Source organism: Meriones unguiculatus, chromosome 10 (genome assembly GCF_030254825.1).
Source record: "Meriones unguiculatus strain TT.TT164.6M chromosome 10, Bangor_MerUng_6.1, whole genome shotgun sequence".
Lineage (NCBI taxonomy): Eukaryota > Metazoa > Chordata > Mammalia > Rodentia > Muridae > Meriones > Meriones unguiculatus.
In genome coordinates, this window is record NC_083358.1 from 76,680,500 (window position 1) to 76,698,358 (window position 17,859).

At 41.4% G+C, this 17,859-nt stretch overlaps 1 protein-coding gene across 1 annotated transcript in view; it reads left to right on the top strand.

Moving 5' to 3' along the window:
- Positions 1-17,859, top strand: part of Enpep (glutamyl aminopeptidase) — a 74,118-nt gene that overhangs the window by 12,100 nt on the left and 44,159 nt on the right. Inside the window, exons 2-3 of the mRNA XM_021644966.2 lie at positions 3,241-3,382; positions 5,184-5,315. Of these exons, the coding sequence (XP_021500641.1) occupies positions 3,241-3,382; positions 5,184-5,315 (274 nt within the window). The remainder of the gene's footprint in view (positions 1-3,240; positions 3,383-5,183; positions 5,316-17,859) is intronic.

Consider the following 17,859-nt stretch of genomic DNA (forward strand, 5'->3'; position numbering starts at 1 on the left):
TAGCTAACTTGATTAAAAAAAAAACTCACTTCAAACTCACAGAAACATTACAGGCATGGTATTTGGAACTTCTAAAACTAATGTACCCAGATTCATCAATTTTTTACATTTTGCTCCTTTTTTTTGCCCCTCTTTTCTCTCTCTTTGAAGAGCTCATTTTTGTCTTAACTTCAGGGTATATTTAAGTACAAGGCATTGCCTAATACAGCAATTTAAACAAAACCAAAGATTTGATTATCATCAAAACAATTACACAACCCAGAGTTCATACTCAGTTAACTCAATAATGGCCTGTCATTTTTTTCCCTCTTCACACCACGCCAGCTTGGAAGTATGTCCAGTACCTCCTTCAAACCCAAGTGGTTCCCCAGCCTTTCTTCATTTTCCTTGGTGTCAGTAGTTCTGAAATGGATAGGCCAGTTATTTTGAGAATGTCCCTCATTTTTCATCTGTGTGGCCCTTCTGTGATCTTTTTAAAATGCCAGAGGAGCGTTTCTATTAGGAGTATCAGGGAAGTGAGGCTGTTTGGTTCTTAGGACATGATATCACCAGGAGCCACAGCCCATTTTTATACTGTTATAAGTCACTTACTGTTGGTGATGTTACTTTTTGTTTGTTTGTTTGTTTGTTTGTTTTTCAAAACAGGGTTTCTCTGTATGGCCCTGACTGTCCTAGAACTAGCTCTATAGACCAACCTGTCCTTGAACTCATAGAGATCTACATCCTTCTGGGATTAAAGGTGTGTGCCACCATTGCTCAGCTTTTTGATGTTACTTTTTAGACCTTTTGGTTCAGGTAGTTTCCAATGTTTTTTTTTTTTAATTTTTTTTCCTAGACACTATTTGAAACATGCAAATATACCTTTACCCAATTTTCTTGGCATCTACTGAAGATTTTCTGAATCTGGTATGTCTTCTAAAATTCTTGGTCTCTAAAAGTTTGGGGGTGTGTCTCATTGGTAGAATGTGTATTTAGCATGTGTAAAGCCCTTTCTCTAGCTTTGCAAAATAAAATCTCTATAATTTATTTAAAGAAGAATTTAAATCAAACTTGAAATCGGAGTGAGACTTCATGGGCTGTCTAATTAGCATCTCTGCTGTAATAAAACACTAACCAAAACCAACATGAGGAAGGATTTATACTTCCATGTCACAGGCTGTCAATGAGGGACATCAAGGAAATGGCTCAAGGCAGGAATGTGACACCAAAAGTGAGACAAAGACCGTGTAGCAATGCTGCTTAGTGACTTGATCTCCTTCGCTTGCTCAATCAGCTTTCTTATGGAACCACAGACGCCCTGCTGATGGGCAGCACCCCCACAATGGGCTGGGCCCTCCCACAACAACCATGAATCAAGAAAATGCCCCGCAGACACACGTACTGGCTAGTTTGGTAGAGGTCATTCCTCAATTGTGGTTCCCTCTTCCCAGATGACTCCATTTTGTTCTGTTGGCAAAACCTAACTAGAACAATGATTCAGTTTACCCAGAGGCCCTTGCCACCAAACCTGATGCCTTGATTCTTAGAACTTACATGGTAGGAGAGAACCAACTCCTGAAAAATGTCCTCTGATCTTCACTGTGCCACAGTGTGCGCCCAGCCCATGCACACACTATAAATAAAATGTAAAAAATAGTTTAAAAAAAAAAAGAAGAAGAAAGGATTCATGGGTTCTTAGTTTATTCAATGAGTTGTGATCCTATTCCGTTGATTTTGATGTTCTACTTCCCACAGGTTTGGCAAGTAGTAATCCTGTCAAGCAATGCTTGTGTCTTGTTCCCATGATTCTCTGAGTACTTCTTACTTTCTTGGTATGACAAGATGGTCTGAGTCATTATGGACTTCCTCCTCCTCCTCTCCTCTTCTTTTTCTTTTCTTTTGAGACAGGGTTTCTCTGTGTAACATCCCTGGCTGTCCTGGAACTCACTATGTAGACCAGGATGGCCTTGAACTCAGAAATCTGCCTATCCCTGCCTCCCAAGTTCTGAGATTAAAGGCATGTGCCAAAGCTTGGCTACTGAGCCCTAGAAGCAGCCCCCATTTTAAAGGGATCCTGGCTCCTTTTTGTTGAGAATGGCATTTGAAACTCATCACTTGGGAGCAGAATAATGTCTGCAATGTGCATTAGCAGAAGTATGCTGTGTGTGTGTATGTGTGTGTATCTGTGTGTGTAAGGATGGGTCTTAATAGTATTTTCAGAATAAATGAAGAGATCTAATAATTTAGCTTTTGGTTGTGGTGGTGGTGCTGTTGTGTGTGTGTGTGGGGGGGTTGTTGTTGTTGAAACAGGATATGGCTGTGTATACCCCAGGCTGGCTTGAAACTAAAAGTAATCTTCTTTGTTGAGCCTCCCAAGTGTTGAGATTACAGGATGAAACACCCCTCGTGGCTCTTTAGTTTAATATTCTCTGTGATGCTGATTCTTTAGTTCATGAGAACCAATGTTATCTTTGCATAGATTATTGACGACATCAATCAATGTCTCCTGTTCTTTGTATATTTGCTGTTCTTCCCAATGAGCAAATATATAATCATATTATCTTACTGCAATATATATATAACCATATATATGTATATATATATATATATAAAAATTTTGAAAACCAGTATTTTCATTTTTAAATTCTAGAAATGTGAAGCAGTAACCATTTAGTGACTATAAGCACATGCCTAGTAACAGTCATCAGTAATGCTGCTGTCTTCTCAAAAGTGAGTGTTTAAATTTAAAAACCTATGCTGGAGTCTGCACCCAGGAACTTGCACATATCAGAGGGGATCTACTACTGAACTATATCCTCAGCCCTCAAAAGGAGATTTTAGAGCAGGTTAATATTGACTTTGCCAGGGCAATGGCTCAGCACCGATTGCCTGAAAATGAATGGGAGTTCTGTTCTTGGTGTAGCATAGGCAAGGAAGAATGTGCCGCTGGGACCAAAGGGAGTGAGAAGATACTCCTCTGCTCTGTGACAGGACACACCTGCTCGCAGCTCCCGGCTCAGTTAAAAACAGGCACTTGGGTCTGCACATGCATATTTCCCTGTTTGGTAGTGGTTCTAGGTAGAACCCTTCAGAAGTCTAAAAGCCAGTGACAGATATTTGATAGTCTTTTAGATGAAGCCCATGAGAAAAAGTGTTAATAGCTGTAATAATGTAGCCCATATTTTCTATAGGCATAGAAACTTAGGGATGGTCAGAAGGGGCAGCATGCATCGTGTCTATGTGTCTATGTTTATTCTTAAGGAGCATAGCAGCCACTGACCATGAACCAACGGATGCCAGAAAGTCCTTCCCTTGTTTTGATGAACCCAACAAGAAGGCAACTTACAGTATCTCCATCATTCACCCCAAAGAATACTCAGCACTGTCTAACATGCCATTAGAGGTAAGCATTGTTAAATATGCCGGTAGAGGTAAGCATTATTAAATTTTGTTTCTGTACACACTCTGTTTGCAATATTACTAGAACAACCTGGTTTACCATGGACGGGAACCCTGAATTCTAAAACTAAATGTGCTATATCCGTCTATTTAAAAGATTAAGAATACATCTTAGCAATCTTTTTTCTTTGACGCTAAGAAATTGTCAACTTATAATGTCACTGTTCATCTTGAACTTTTTAAGGAAGAAAAATATGTAAAGATTGGCTGGGAGATCTATTTCACTATACAAACCATAACAGGTGGCAGAGTTAACTAAAGACCATTATCTTGAAGTTAACATTTATTATACGAATCTCATACAGTTGATGTGTAAAAGAATCAGGTTCACACTACAGCACAACTGTTCTCTATTGAAAATATTACCCATCTTTCTGATTCACTATATGAAATATAAGTGAACCCATCCTTCTAGCAATAAACTGATTCTTGAAAAGTACCACCCAAACAAAGAGAACAAATATATAAAGATCAAAAGCCTCAGAATGAATCCTTTTATCAGACTGTTTTCTTTGAGGACCTGAGAAATAAAGTTTGGATTGGAGAAGAAAGGAGTAAAGGAAAAAAATCAAGTTTGACACATCAATAGAAAATATGTGATCAGAGTACAGGTGGCGTCAGAATGCCTTGGAGTAGATGATGTGGAAATGAAAGCGGGAGGGTAAAGAAGGCAAACTGATCTCTCTGTCCCCATGACCTGTTCATCCCAAAAGACTGTATATCCTTAGCTGGGTGTGGTGGTACACTCCTTTAATCCCAGCATTGGGGGAGGCAGAGGTAGGTGGATCACTGAGTTCGAGGTGAGCCTGGTCTACAAAGGGAGTCCAGGACAGTCAAGGCTACACAGAGAAACCCTATCTTGCAAAAACCAAAACCAATCGAGACCAACAAACAAAAAAGACTATGTATCCTTAATTGTACTAGATTCAGAAACTGGCTCAGAGAAGGTTGATTCCCTGGGCCTAAACTGATACAACTAGGCTTTTATTGTGAGGTAACTTTTCTCCCTAGAGCCTGCACATACCTACAAATGGCAAGAAGGTTCCCATTTAGAGAGTGGTTATATACAGAAGTACAGATACAAGTTACAGGAGGGAAAATTTGACAGGGGCTTGGGACTGATCGACAGGAGGCTGACAGAACTGGGTTTAAATGAAGAAAGCCAGGTGGTTTAGAACTTGTGTCAAGCAATGCAACTCTCTCTGACAGCAGTGACCAGGGCATTGGCTTTAGTGCCCATTCCTTGGGTCTTCAATGTAGACAGCTGGAGTTTGAAAAGAGAAGGCAATGCTAGTTACTCACAGGGATGTTACTGTTACCTTTCTTCCCACCTCACCCCCCCCCCCCACCTCCACCCCTGTTAAGCTGCTGCTTGCTAGAGTCTTCTTTCTGCAAGACTCAGCCTATTCTTTATTAAGGGATCAAGTTTCCCTTAAAATATGGTTCGCATTGTGGGTTTTTTTTTTTTTTGAAAGAATGAACTCTGCCCAGTTGATATGCAAGTTAAACTTAATTTTCCCTGAGAAATCTGACACAATGTATAATTCAGTCATTTCCAGAGTGTTGAAAAAAATAAAATAAAGTGACTTTTCCTACAACATTTTTAGAATCACCACTTATCATTAGACCCCTGAACTTTGAAAATGAACTTCTGGGTACACGAGTGGGGCTTGGTGTATCCTTTCGTTCGTCTTATTCATGGTTGCTCTTATGATGAATAAAAGATGATCTCTTGTTTCCCGTAGAAAAATGAGACAGTGGATGACAACTGGACAAAGTCGACTTTTATGAAGTCTGCCCCCATGAGCACTTACCTGGTGTGCTTTGCCGTACATCAATTCACTTCTATAGCGAGAATATCCAAGAGCGGCAAACCGGTGAGTCTTACTAGATTTCAAAAACTCACCACCAAGGTATCTGTGGTTAACTTTCTGACTTTTAAAAATAAGTGCTTATTCGTGTTCCACACAACAGGCAAGAGACCTCATTAGCCACCAGGTTCTGGGAGCTCCAAGATATACTAAACAATATATATATATTTTTTAAAAAGCACAAGCTGCAAGGACACAGGTGATCAATAAACAAACGTGACAGCTATAAATATGCACAGCCTTGAATTAATTTAAAGGGAAAAGTCACTGGAAATCCAAAGCTAGCTCTCGTATAGACCCGCACAAATATGTCATACTGTGTGGCCCTACCTGACTTCATTACAAAGCTAACCATATGTGTTAGAAGGCTCTCCTGGGGAGATATTGGGTAGGGAAGAGAATATTCTGCCAAAAAACCAGGAGCTGAGCAGTTTATGATGTCATTTCTATATGTAATTAAAGTTAGGCAGACATGTCCTGAGACTCTGGCTCAAATATATATATGTAAGTTTTAAATCAACAAACTGTCACAGAACACTAAAAGAAAAGGCAACAACCTATCAGAAGCAGTTTGAAAGTATGAAAACATGCTTTTTAAATAACAGCTTCAATAATAACTCCCTTCAATCTTTTTTTACATTTATTTATTTAGTATGTGTGGGTGTGGGTGTGGGTGTGTGCTACAGGCATGGTGTGGAGGTCAGGGGACCTTGTGGGAGTTTATTCTCTCTGTCTACCAGTAAGTTCTGGGGATTGAACTCAGGTCTTCACCATGGCTCCAAGCCCCTTTGCCTGATGCTTTATCTTGCTGTCCCAATGACTTCCTTTTGAAAAGCCAAAAACGTTTTTACCTATATTTTTTTTTAGGGGGAGGCTGGGGGCTGGAGAGGTGGCTCAGAGGTTAAAAGCACTGGCTGCTATTCTAGAGAACATGTGAGCCACATGTTGGCCCACAAGCTTCTATAGCTCTAGTTCTAGGACCATGATACCCATTTCTGGCTACCTCAGGTACCGGGTACACACACGATGCACAGACATCATGCAGGCAAAACACCCAGACATATAAAATAATTAAAAAAATACATGTTTTTAAAACAAAAGAAATAGCTTGTTTTGGAAGCCCTCCTTTTGCTCTTCTCTGAATTCTTGTTTTGCTTAGAAAGGAAGTCAGTTCACCTCTATAACATATATGTGCATGCATATATGTAATATAAACATATGCATATGGCCCTTCACACAGTATGCGTTTATCAAGAAGAAGTCACTACCCCATTTTACAGATGAGGAAGTTGACGTCAAAGGGGTTCAAATGCTTTGCCAAAGCGCCATCTGGGGAACGGAAGGGACGCAGATGCTCTGCTAAGTTTTCTGGGAAATGCAACGTTCTGAAAATAGCATTACCATATCACCAAGCATTGTCAGGCAGGAGCCAGATGCTTCTACTTCCCAGGAAGCTTGCTCCTAGAAACCAGAAAACTGGCCTTCATTTAGGTAGTGATGGGACTGACTTTGAGACATGCTAAAAGTGGGTTTCCAATATTGAAGCTATAGCGAGTGGGGAACACACAGTGACCTTTCCCTTAGGGCTCGGGAGGACTGATGCAGCTCAACTCTTTCTCGTGCCTCATAGGTTGCTCTTATGTGACCGTCAGTGTGGTCAAGGGCGCCACCAGTTCCCAGGGATCATCCTGAGTATTGGGGGAAATGGCACCAAGGGAGGAAACTGCTTTTCTACACTAGTTTGTGCGGTCGGTGCAAATACCTCTGGCTTGATGCAAAGTTGGGTCCATTAGTCGATTTCATGTTTTTCTTCCACTGTCATAGCAAATGTGAAATATTTATTGAGGGTTTTCGAACTCACAATAAACTGTGTTTGTCATGTACAGGTGTTTCTCACATTATTAAGGTTTTACGATATGATTACATTCTGGGCAATTTTTTTTTTTTCTATTTTGAGTAGCACATCAAGACAGAAAGGCTGAGAAATTCCCCTCTGCTCGTATAGTTTTATGAGTCAGAATGTATCCACGCAAGCAGCCAAGGACATTATACTCTTAGTAACTTTCTGACAGCAGCTGTGAGCTTGAGTTTCCGATGACTCCCTCGCTGAGTCCCCTGGGAAGCTCTGCTGGCTGTGTGAGTCCTGGCAGCTTGCATCAGCCGCTGCTTACACTGTAAGGATGGATTTCATGTAAATGAATGGGGCAGCATAGTGGAAAACCCAGTTTTGCAAAAGAACCCAACAGCAGTAAACGCTTCCTAAATGGCTCTCCCCTGAAAGCTGGCAACAGAATGCTCTGTCTTAAACCAGCAGCGTTTTTTTTTTTTTCCATTCTTTGGAAGGGAAGGAAGGATATCCTGTCGTGACTATTCCTTTCTGATCTCTTATTTCATAAGACATGAATAGAACTCAACTGCCTTCTGACAGTTTTCGGATGCTCTATTTACTCTACAACAAAGTAACAGCGGAGCTGAAGCCAGGGGGCGCTCTGCCCCCCTCCTCTCCCGCTACACTGTGGGTTAATATCCCCTAAAAGTTGAACAGAACTTTACATGAAACACCATATGTGCTTGCTGATGCCGCTCAAAGACTTCCTTTTGGCCCCTCCTGCTCGCCATAGGCTCGCTCTGCGTTGAAGGCTAATATTAGCACCGTGGAAGTAAATAGACCCAGGGTGATACTCCAGAGAGAAATGCAAAACAAAACAAACACACAGATCAGCCTTCTTAGACCTACAGAAATGTGCAAGTTAGAATCAGTTAGTTGCAAAAATTCCCCCGGAATTTTTAACATGAAAGTTAGGCAGTCAGTCAGTACAGCCTCATGAAGGATACCTTGCTCTGTTGAATGAAGGTCAGCGCGACCCTTTCACGCCCATTGGTAGATTCTCCCGTATATTGGTTTTCCTGTATCACATTGATGGGCTCTCCCACAAGCATGTTCTCCTGGATCATAGCCACAGATATTTATCACTTGGAATTTCTCTAAAATATTTTTATCTAAAATACATTTTTAAAAAGGAAGAGAAGGAACTGATAGACTAAGATCAGAAAGAAGGAGAGGAGGACCTCCCCTATCAGTGGACTTGGGGAGGGGCATGCATGCAGAAAGGGGGGGAGGGGGATTCGGAGGGGAGGAGGGAGGGGCTTATGGGGGGATACAAAAATGCATAAAGTGTAATTAATAAAAGTTAAAAAAAAGGAAGAGAAGAACAATTCTTCACCTAAAGCCTCCAGTTGTCCCTCAAGACCTACTATTTTCTATTACAAATTGTTACTCATCTACAACATGACTCATCCATTCTTCGATTTTTAAAAATAATTTAAATTTTTAATTAAAATATAATTACATCATTTACCCCTTTCCATTCCTCTCTCTGACCCTGACCATTTCCCCTCCTTTCAGTCCCCTCAAAGTTCCCCTTACTTCCTCCCAAATTCAAGGTTAATAACTTTTCAAAATTCTTTTTGATACAATATATTTTTACTATTATATTCCCCTCTCCCCCAACCTCTCCAATGTCTTCCCTACCTCCCCACCCAACTTTATTCTGTCATCTATCTATCTATCTATCTATCTATCTCACTACTATCTCTTTCTATTTCAAAAACAAAACACACAAATGAAAGTCAAAACAAACTAGCCAAAGACCAATAAGACAAAATAACAAAGCCAAGCCTGAAAAAGGAAACAAAAAGTACACACACACACACCCCAAAAACAAAACAAATAAAAACAAAAACCCCTGGAGTGTGGTTGATACACCCAGTTACAATCCACTGGAGAAAACTGACTTTCCTCTCGCCAGCAGGCACTCATCTGCAGCGAGCTTCTCGGTTAGGAGTGGCTCCCTGTACCCACTTGGCGTGCTGACCGCTCCAACTCCAGCCACTGCTTATCACAAGCTCCACAGAGACGCATCTGTTAAAGCCCTGCTGTGTCTTCTGGGTGTCCCATTTTGCATTTTATCCACTACTGCTGCATGCTGGGAGCCATGAAGGTGCAGAATGACATTTACTGCATCATCTGGACCCGAAGGCCTGTAACTTTTTCAGTAAAATACTTTAAGGACAGAGCTAGATCCTTACTGTACACACAGCATTCTTCATAGAGACTGAGTAGAGCCAGAGACCGTTCTTATCCACATTGTTTCTGACAATACAGTTCCGGTACACTAATCCCCTGTCTCCCATTGCATCGATTTGTGTTGTGATATATAAGGCGGGAACCTGTGATGCTCTCATCAGACTTGGTGAGGTGTAGATACTCCATCATGTGTCGGGAGTTCCTTCCCACTGTTCTCAGCAGCTCAAGGCCTATTATTTACTGTAACCGTAAGAGAGGTCATTGAAGGTGTGAGGAGTGGAGCCTTCGTTTGCAAGAAAAGTGTGCATGAGAAAAATTATATAGAGCTTTAGAATAGCTCAGAAAACTTTTGATTTTGTATATATATGTATGTATACATACATATATATTGGAAGAGTAGTAGTGTTATGTTTTTATTCAATTCTGGAAAAAAAGGACAAATTTGAAGAATGATTTATGGTAGTTTTGCATTAAGAGCAGGCATTAATAGAAAAATATTCTCTCTCTCTCTCTCTCAGCAAGCAACCTCCTCCTGGAGGCTCTTTGAGGTTCAGTGCATTGACTGAGGTTTTGTAGCAAACGATAACACTAAATTCCACCTCAGAAAAACCAACCAAGCAACCAACTCATCTATCCACCTACCCACCTACCCAGTATGTGTGAACGCTTCAGCCGTGTGAAATAACTGTTCAGCTATGGGTGTAAAAATTGCCATTCCATTATATTTGCAGGAACCACCTCATCATTTCATACAATAGCTGTATTATTAAAATACTATTAACACTATTTTTGCTCCAAGATCCTGGAATACATTGCAGTTCACTTTCAAATCCAGAACAATTTGGATTTATGGGTTTTTTTCCCCCCTTAAAGGTCTATATTATAGAAAGTTTGGAAGAAAACAAGAATAAAAATTTGCAAATCGTGACATGTAAAATCATTTCCTGTTAACAGATTTGTGATGCCTTTTCAGATGTGTTTGACCTACAGTAGCTTCTTCAGCATGGGTTTGCTTTGCGTCCAGCTCCACGGAATCAAATCCAGGCCAAGTTAAAGTTCTGTGAGGCAGTTGGCCTTGTCGTAAAGAAGTTTGTGGAAAAAGGAATGATGGCCTTGTTGGAGAGCTTCCTGGGCCTTCCTAGCAGAAGGGAAACTTGGAGAGAGAATGCTGGTAGAAGGCAGTGTTCACTCAGCCAGAGAGACACGGCAGCCGTGTCAGATCCAGTAACTCAGAAAGAAACTCTACTGAGCTTTCTTCTCCAAAGTGTGGAGGGACGATTCCAGAGTCACTGCATCCAGAGTTCCACCTGGGGACGAGGCCTTGCCACTTAACACTTGCTTTTTCACTCACTCTCATCTTAATTCATTGCTTGCCTAAATGAACATGCTTTGTCAAAAACTATGCATGCCTTGTTTTATTTGTTTTAAGAGATAGACTATATTAGGAAGGTTTTAAGATTTTTTTTTAATTATTGCTTTATTTTATATGAACGAGTGTTTTGTCTGTCACCATGTGGGGGCCTGGTCCCCATGGAGTTCAGAAGAGGACTTTGGATCCCTCAGGACTTGAATGACAGGTGGTTGTGAGCCACCATGTTGGTGCTAGGAATTGAAATGAAGTCATCTGGAGGAGAAGCCAGTGCTCTTAACCGCAGAGCCATCTCTCTAGGCCCAGGTTTTAAGTTTTATGTCACGGATTTTAATTTTTGCACTTTCCTTCGTAGGCATTCTCTCACTCGAAAATGCTGTTTAAGTAGTTGGGTGTATTTTAGCATCATATTTTGAAACAATTTACAAAGATTTTGTTTGCCGTGCTGTGTTGACACCATGAATAACTATCATACATTCATTAAGACTAGGAAATTAATGTCTATACAGCACCGTTGACTAATCAACAGCCCTTTACTTGGATCTTAGCAGCTTTTCTGCCATTGTGCTTATTTTGTATCCAGCAGACAGTTTGTCTGCACAGGGCTTAGTCTGGCCTTGCTTCTGCCAGTCTGGGACATTTTCTGTCTCCTGTCTTATGACCTGTTGTGTGTGTGTGTGTGTGTGTGTGTGTGTGTGTGTGTGTGCTTGTTCAATGAGCATAGCCTCATCATTTTATTGTCTTCATAATGAAGCTGAGAATGGGAGCAGGTCACTTGGCCCGTTCTCTTCACACTTCCTCCCGGATCTCATATCACCAATGGCCATCATCTTCTTAGATTGACGTTGAGGTGCCTGCTCAGTACAAACCTTCTCTGTAGGTTTGAGCATTTCTGTTTTGTTTTAAGCAGCCTAACCCATGCATAATGGCCACTCTTCTTCCTATTCTGACACCTTCCCTGGGCACACACACAGTTCTTGCCCTTCTTTTGTTTTGTCATCTCATGGGTTGATGCTTGTCATGTTTCTCACAGGCAGAGGTTAGGTACATCTCTATGTTTATGGAGACAGTTTGGGCACAAAAAGCAATCTCCATGCCTTTGAAGTGCACTGCTCAGGTATCTTGGAGGCTGAGTCATTTGGGGTTTGTGTGTGTGTGTGTGTGTGTGTGTGTGTGTGTGTGTGTGTGTTTGTGTGTGTTGAAGGGTACCACGGAGATTAGGAAACCATTTTGTTCCATCATGTCAGAGGGAACATGGTATTCCGGGTGGTCATTGTTACCATGGGGTGAACTAGTTTTTCCGCTGTAACTCCTCCTTTCACATTTCTACGTTCTTTTCTTAAAAGCAGACACTACATGCAGCCCACATCCCAGGGAAGGAAATAGAGTGCAGGCTTCCTCATAATCACCACAGTGAGCAATACATATTTGGCAGTATTTCAAGGCTCTGTACGTACCCTCTTTATCATAACAGTTTTGGCTTCTCATTTAAGCGGCTGCTCTTGTTGACAGCAATTATTATTGCGGCACACAAAGGGTGATTTTTCAAGATCTCCTATGCAGTTATTTTGGACATGAGCTCATTTTATTTTTAAAAGTTCTATGGGGGGTGGCGTGCCCAGAGGATGGTTCAGTCAGTAAAATGTGTGTTGCATACACACGGGGACCTGCATTTGGTTTGCTAGCACCCACATAAAGAGCTGGGCAAGGTGTCACACATTTATCATCCCTGAGCGTGGGAGGCAAAGTCAGGTGCATCCCAGGAGCTCGCAGAACACCTAGCTGAGGATATTTGGTAGAAAACAACATTGACACATCAGTTTTGTTTGTGTGTTTCCAAGTTTGCTTTCTGATGTGTTATATTCCTTTTACAGGTAGGTTTGCATCTTATCTAGAGATAAATATATATATGTATGTTTATATACATGTATATTTATCTCTTGATAAGATAAATATAGAAGTAAATATATATATGTATATATTTATATAATATATATAAATATATTTATATATATAATATATATAATATATTACATATATAATATATATATATTTATATATATATATGTATATATTTATATATATACCTTAGCACTGCAGCACTGTAGTAGTTGTTATTATTGTAACTCTACAGCTTCAGAATGTGTTCAGAACTCCGGAGTCAACATGCAGCTGCTTATGAACTTTTACTGGCAGCTCACTTAAGTCAAAGCAAGTTATCTGGTTATTGTTACTGTTGCAAAAAATAAAAAAATTTTTTTAAGATGATAGCAGAGCCTTGGTGGCCCCCCTGTAATCTTAGTACTCAGGAAATAGAAGCCAGGGGATTAGGAGTTCAAGACCAATCTTGGCTTCATGCTGAGTTAAAAGTCAATGTGGACTACATGAGACCCTGTCTCAACCTATAGAGAACATGACAGAAAACACATACCAACCCGAAATCTATGAGGAACGCATTGAAAGGCAAATTTGGAAGTATATGAAAGGCAAATTTGGAAGCATATGAAAGGCAAATTTGGAAGCATATGAAGAATACCAATGTGTCGCTGGTTTTTTGTTTGTTTCTTTGTTTTGATTTTTTTTAACTGAATACTCCTCTCTCCTAGCTTTCTGCCCTGCTACGATATTTAAAATACAGACATAAAACTAAGCACGGTGATATCTTCGATAGTATCATCTAACATATATGCAAATATAGAGGGAAAGCCATGTAGATGTGCCTTTCTCATTCTGATCATTTTGGCATTGACAATGAAACAGAAGAAGGGGGGGGTATGCCAAACTATCTGTCTCTGGGCTGAGGGGTGAGTCAGAGGCAGCCATCACCACCCTGTGCCGGCCAAGCGTGCTCTCCTATATGACCTGATGATGTCATCTTTGTGAGAGCCCTGGAGCTCTCCCTGTCTCCCTGGCACAGCTCAGATGAGACCCTGCAAACTTCCAAGAGGTGAATGGCACTGGAAAATGGGGCTATTGCTTGTGAGTAGTGACAATGGCCGTAGATTTTTATATAAGTAACACAGGAACCCATGTGAATTATGCTGGGACAAGAGGTCGGCTACAGGTTTACATTTCTGGGAGATTCCTGGTCGAACCAGGATGGATGGTCAGATTTTCAGGAGAGAAATAAATAGTCAGGAACTCTAACACTCCCTTCTGACCTCCACAGCTGCCAGGCACACACATGATACATAGCGATGCATGCAGTCAAAACACTCATACACATAAAGTACAATAAATTAGTCTTTAAAAAATTAAGCCTGGAGCTGGAGAGGTGGCTCAGAGGTTAAGAACAATGGTTGTTCTTCCAAAGGTCCTGAGTTCAATTCCCAGCAACCACACGGCTCATGACCATCTACAGGGAGATCTGGTGCCCTCTTCTGGTGTGCAGGCACACATTCAGGCAGAATGTATATAAATGCTGTATAAATAATAAATAAATCTTCTTTTAAAATTAAGCCCGCTTTAGAATAGGCTCCAGTATGATAAGAGAAAAGGGACTGAAATAATGACAGTGCAGATGTGTCATGATCTCAAAAGAAGAATGGATATAAAGTGGAGTTTATAAAGTCCAGACTGTGTAGTAGACTCAGTATTTTTTTTTTTAATAGATCTTGCCTCAGGTTTATTTGTAAGAACAGCATAGGACATTGGTCATCTGTAAATCGTGTGTAGGTAGGCGTGTCACACCAGTCTGTCTGTCTTCACATTAACAGAAGCCTTTCCCACGGGACCTTCACAGGGGCCTAGGAACCTTTGGGAGCCTGAGCTGGAGCTGAATCCTTGGCCTTAGCTGGAGCTGTGGCCTCTGCCTTGGTTTGAACTGTGGGCTTTGGTTGGCAGAGCCTATGACCCTTAGCCATGTAGCTTCGAATCTGCTTCCCAAGCTTGGGGTGAACGATGAAAGCCAGATGGCTGAATTTGCGGCTGGGGCCCTTTGGCATCTTGGGTTTAATGGCCACAGGCTTCACAAGGCCTTGGTGGTCTCTGCTCATGCACTCATTGCCTTTGCGTTGTTTGCCTGCATATTCTTCAGGACTTTCTTGTTGTGCTTCTTGGCAAAACTCATGTTCCTCAAGAACTTGGGGTCTGCCTCCCTTCCTCCCCCCCCATTAAGAGATTCGTATCTTTGTGACCGGGGTTTCTTGATGCCATTTCTGTGCCATTTGCGAGACTGGTTGTGTATGGTGTGGTTCTTGGACTTGGCCATGTTTGCACAGTAACCCGAGGCTCCCACAGCATCTGGAACTGGAAGAGACTCAGTAGATGTATTTATATATTATTCATTCAGTATTCTGCCTCCATGTGTCCCTCAAGCCATAAGAGGGCACTACATCTCGTTACAGATGTTATGAGCCACCATATGGTTGCTGGGAATTGAACTCAGGACCATTTGGAAGCCCAGCCAGTGCTCTTAACCCCTGAGCCATCTCTCCAGCCCCTAGACTTAGTGTTTCGAGGCAGGACTTGTTCTCTATAGTTGTGGTGTGTACCAGGAAACTTAATTTCCTCAGGGAAGATATCCTACTTCAGAAAATGAATACATAACAGGTTCTCAAACACTTTCATTTACATATGAAGTTTATAAACTTCATAGTTCATCATTAATAAGTTCCTCTTATAATGAAGGCAGATACATCTTGAAGATATGAAAAGAAAGGCATGGATGCATCCTCACTGTGTGTTATTTCTGAGCAGCTAGACATGCTAGACATGAACTTAAGAACAAAGAACGATCATTTCAGTAAATCAAGAGTGTGAACTAGAAAGAGAATAATCATTAATTAAAGTGATGTCGATTCGGGGGGTACTTTTTTTTTTTTTTAAGCAGAAGTGCTGAGGCTCAGCAGAATCCAGAGAAAGGTTGACCTCTGCTGAAGCCTCAAGGAAGGAGAGGGGTGCAGGAATGGGTGGGTGGGAGAGACATAATGACGCCACCATCAGAGAGCTGGAAATGGGCAACAGAGCAGGAGTGAGGGTACTTGAAGAGGCAGCAATGTCTTTCTAAGCCCTTCAGTCCGGATGTCACAGGTGATCTGTAGTTGAAATGATGTGCTATACACTCTACAGAGGTTTCAAATGACAAAATGACAGTGTTGGCATGCTGGTGGAGTCTTCCATGTCAAATACATTCCTAACATGTGACACACAGGATACACTCATAGATGTGCTTTGACCAATTGCAAAGTCGTCAGAACCCTTTGGATTTTATAACTGTAGGTGAGGGATTGTGGAACCAGTTCAAGGATGGTGTTCTATGATTCCTTAGCTCACTGATCAAATCTGTGACAGAAAAGTATGACTTATGGGGTTGCCTGGAAGGGATCTAGGAGACAGGTAATCAGCAGCTGGCCAGGTGGAGACAGTGAACAGTTCTGTGTGGGGGTGGGGATGGACAACGTTCCCTTAGAAACAAGTGAGAAAGTTGCTGATCTCATTCCAAGTGAATAAACACCAATTGCCATCCTTTCTGTTGCTGTCACCAAGAGAAACGTGGAGGAAGAGAAAAAGTAACTGATACTGCTTCAGAAGCATGCTAGAAGGAAGTCTGTATGAGCCGGGGACATGGCTCAATGGTAGGACAGTATACTGCTGAACCACTGATTCAGCAAATAGAGCCTACCTCCTGTGGGCAATAGGAAAGCAGAGCAGAAAGAACAGCTTTCTCTTCCCCCTTGGCTTCACCTAAAGCAAAGGGTTCACTTTCTTCTGGCTTTCCCTTTTCTCAACTTGCCATCCCCCCTCTGAACAGACAGAATGAAGCAATGGACACAAAGAGAGCAGTGCAGATGTCTCCCTGAAATGTCTGTTGGAGAGTGAGTGTGGCAGAAAATCTGAGAGGGTCCTTTTGCACTACCTTGTCTGTGGGTGAAAGGCTCTGAGCCTGTCTACCGATAATAAGGTGATGCCACAGAACCACGCTGGGTTTGGTCTTCCATGACTGCTTACCACCGTTGCTCTGTTCAGTGGGCGCCCCCGGGATCCTTAGGCTCAGCAATTGCTTGGAGAAGGTGTGTCATTGCTCACCAAGAAGATTTGAGAGGGTAGTAGAAACAGATCAGCTCATCTCTTCTGGCAAGCAAAAACTAAAAACCTCAAGGAACATGGGAGGGGTGTCACTGACTGAGGTGGGAAATCATTTGTATTTGTGCAAAAGAGGGGAGAATGTCACTAGGACTGGGAGCAGTGAAACAGCACTGGTCACTTAAGGGGCATTCTTTCAGTATCTGTTCTTTATATTGTAGGAGCTCTCCAGAGCTCTCTCTCTCTTAAGAAACAGGGCTTGGAGTATGCCCAAATAAACATCACCAATAGCAATGCAGCATGGAACAGGAAATGAGTGTCATCTCTCTCTCTTTGTGTGTGTGTGTCTGTGTCTATCTGTCTTCTGTCGACTCTCTAATCTTGAATCATCTGGTCTAGTTGGGTCAATAGTCTTGAACTTACTGAAGTGACTGAATCGTGTCTGCTGGAGGGTTTTGGATCAGGTCTTGGTGCTAGCATCCATACTGCATGTGACTTTCTCACAGATTTAGCAGGCTGTAGCCTGAAATGCTTTTCCCTCTTTTCACACACTGAAAATTACCGAACAACCTGAAGGTTCCTGAGCATAAATCCTACCATCCATGGACAATATTCTTCTGCTTAGAAGGATTCTTTTTAATTTTTTTAAATAGAGTTGGAAAAAAAAATCCACACCAAGTTTGGTTTGTGAATTGGGTCATAGGGACATAAAATAACACCCTGGCCACTCAGAGAACTGAGGTAGCTTACTCACCCCCTCTTGGGAAAAGTTCGTGTCATTATATTTTAGGCTTTGGGAGTAAAATAGAAACATGGCTAGAGACACTTAGAAAAAAACAGAGTGGAATATCACAAAGAAGAAGCATGGTCAAAAGCACCTTAAATGAGAAAAATAAAATGAATTCGTCTCCTCGGAAGGAACTGCAGACACAAGACAAATCAGTGGGTACAAGGGAAGATAAATAGACATATAGATCCATAGATACCAAAAAGATAATGCAAGTGTTTTTTTTTTTTTTTTAGTTTTTTTAAAATGATCTATTTATTTTTATTTTATGTGCATTGGCCTG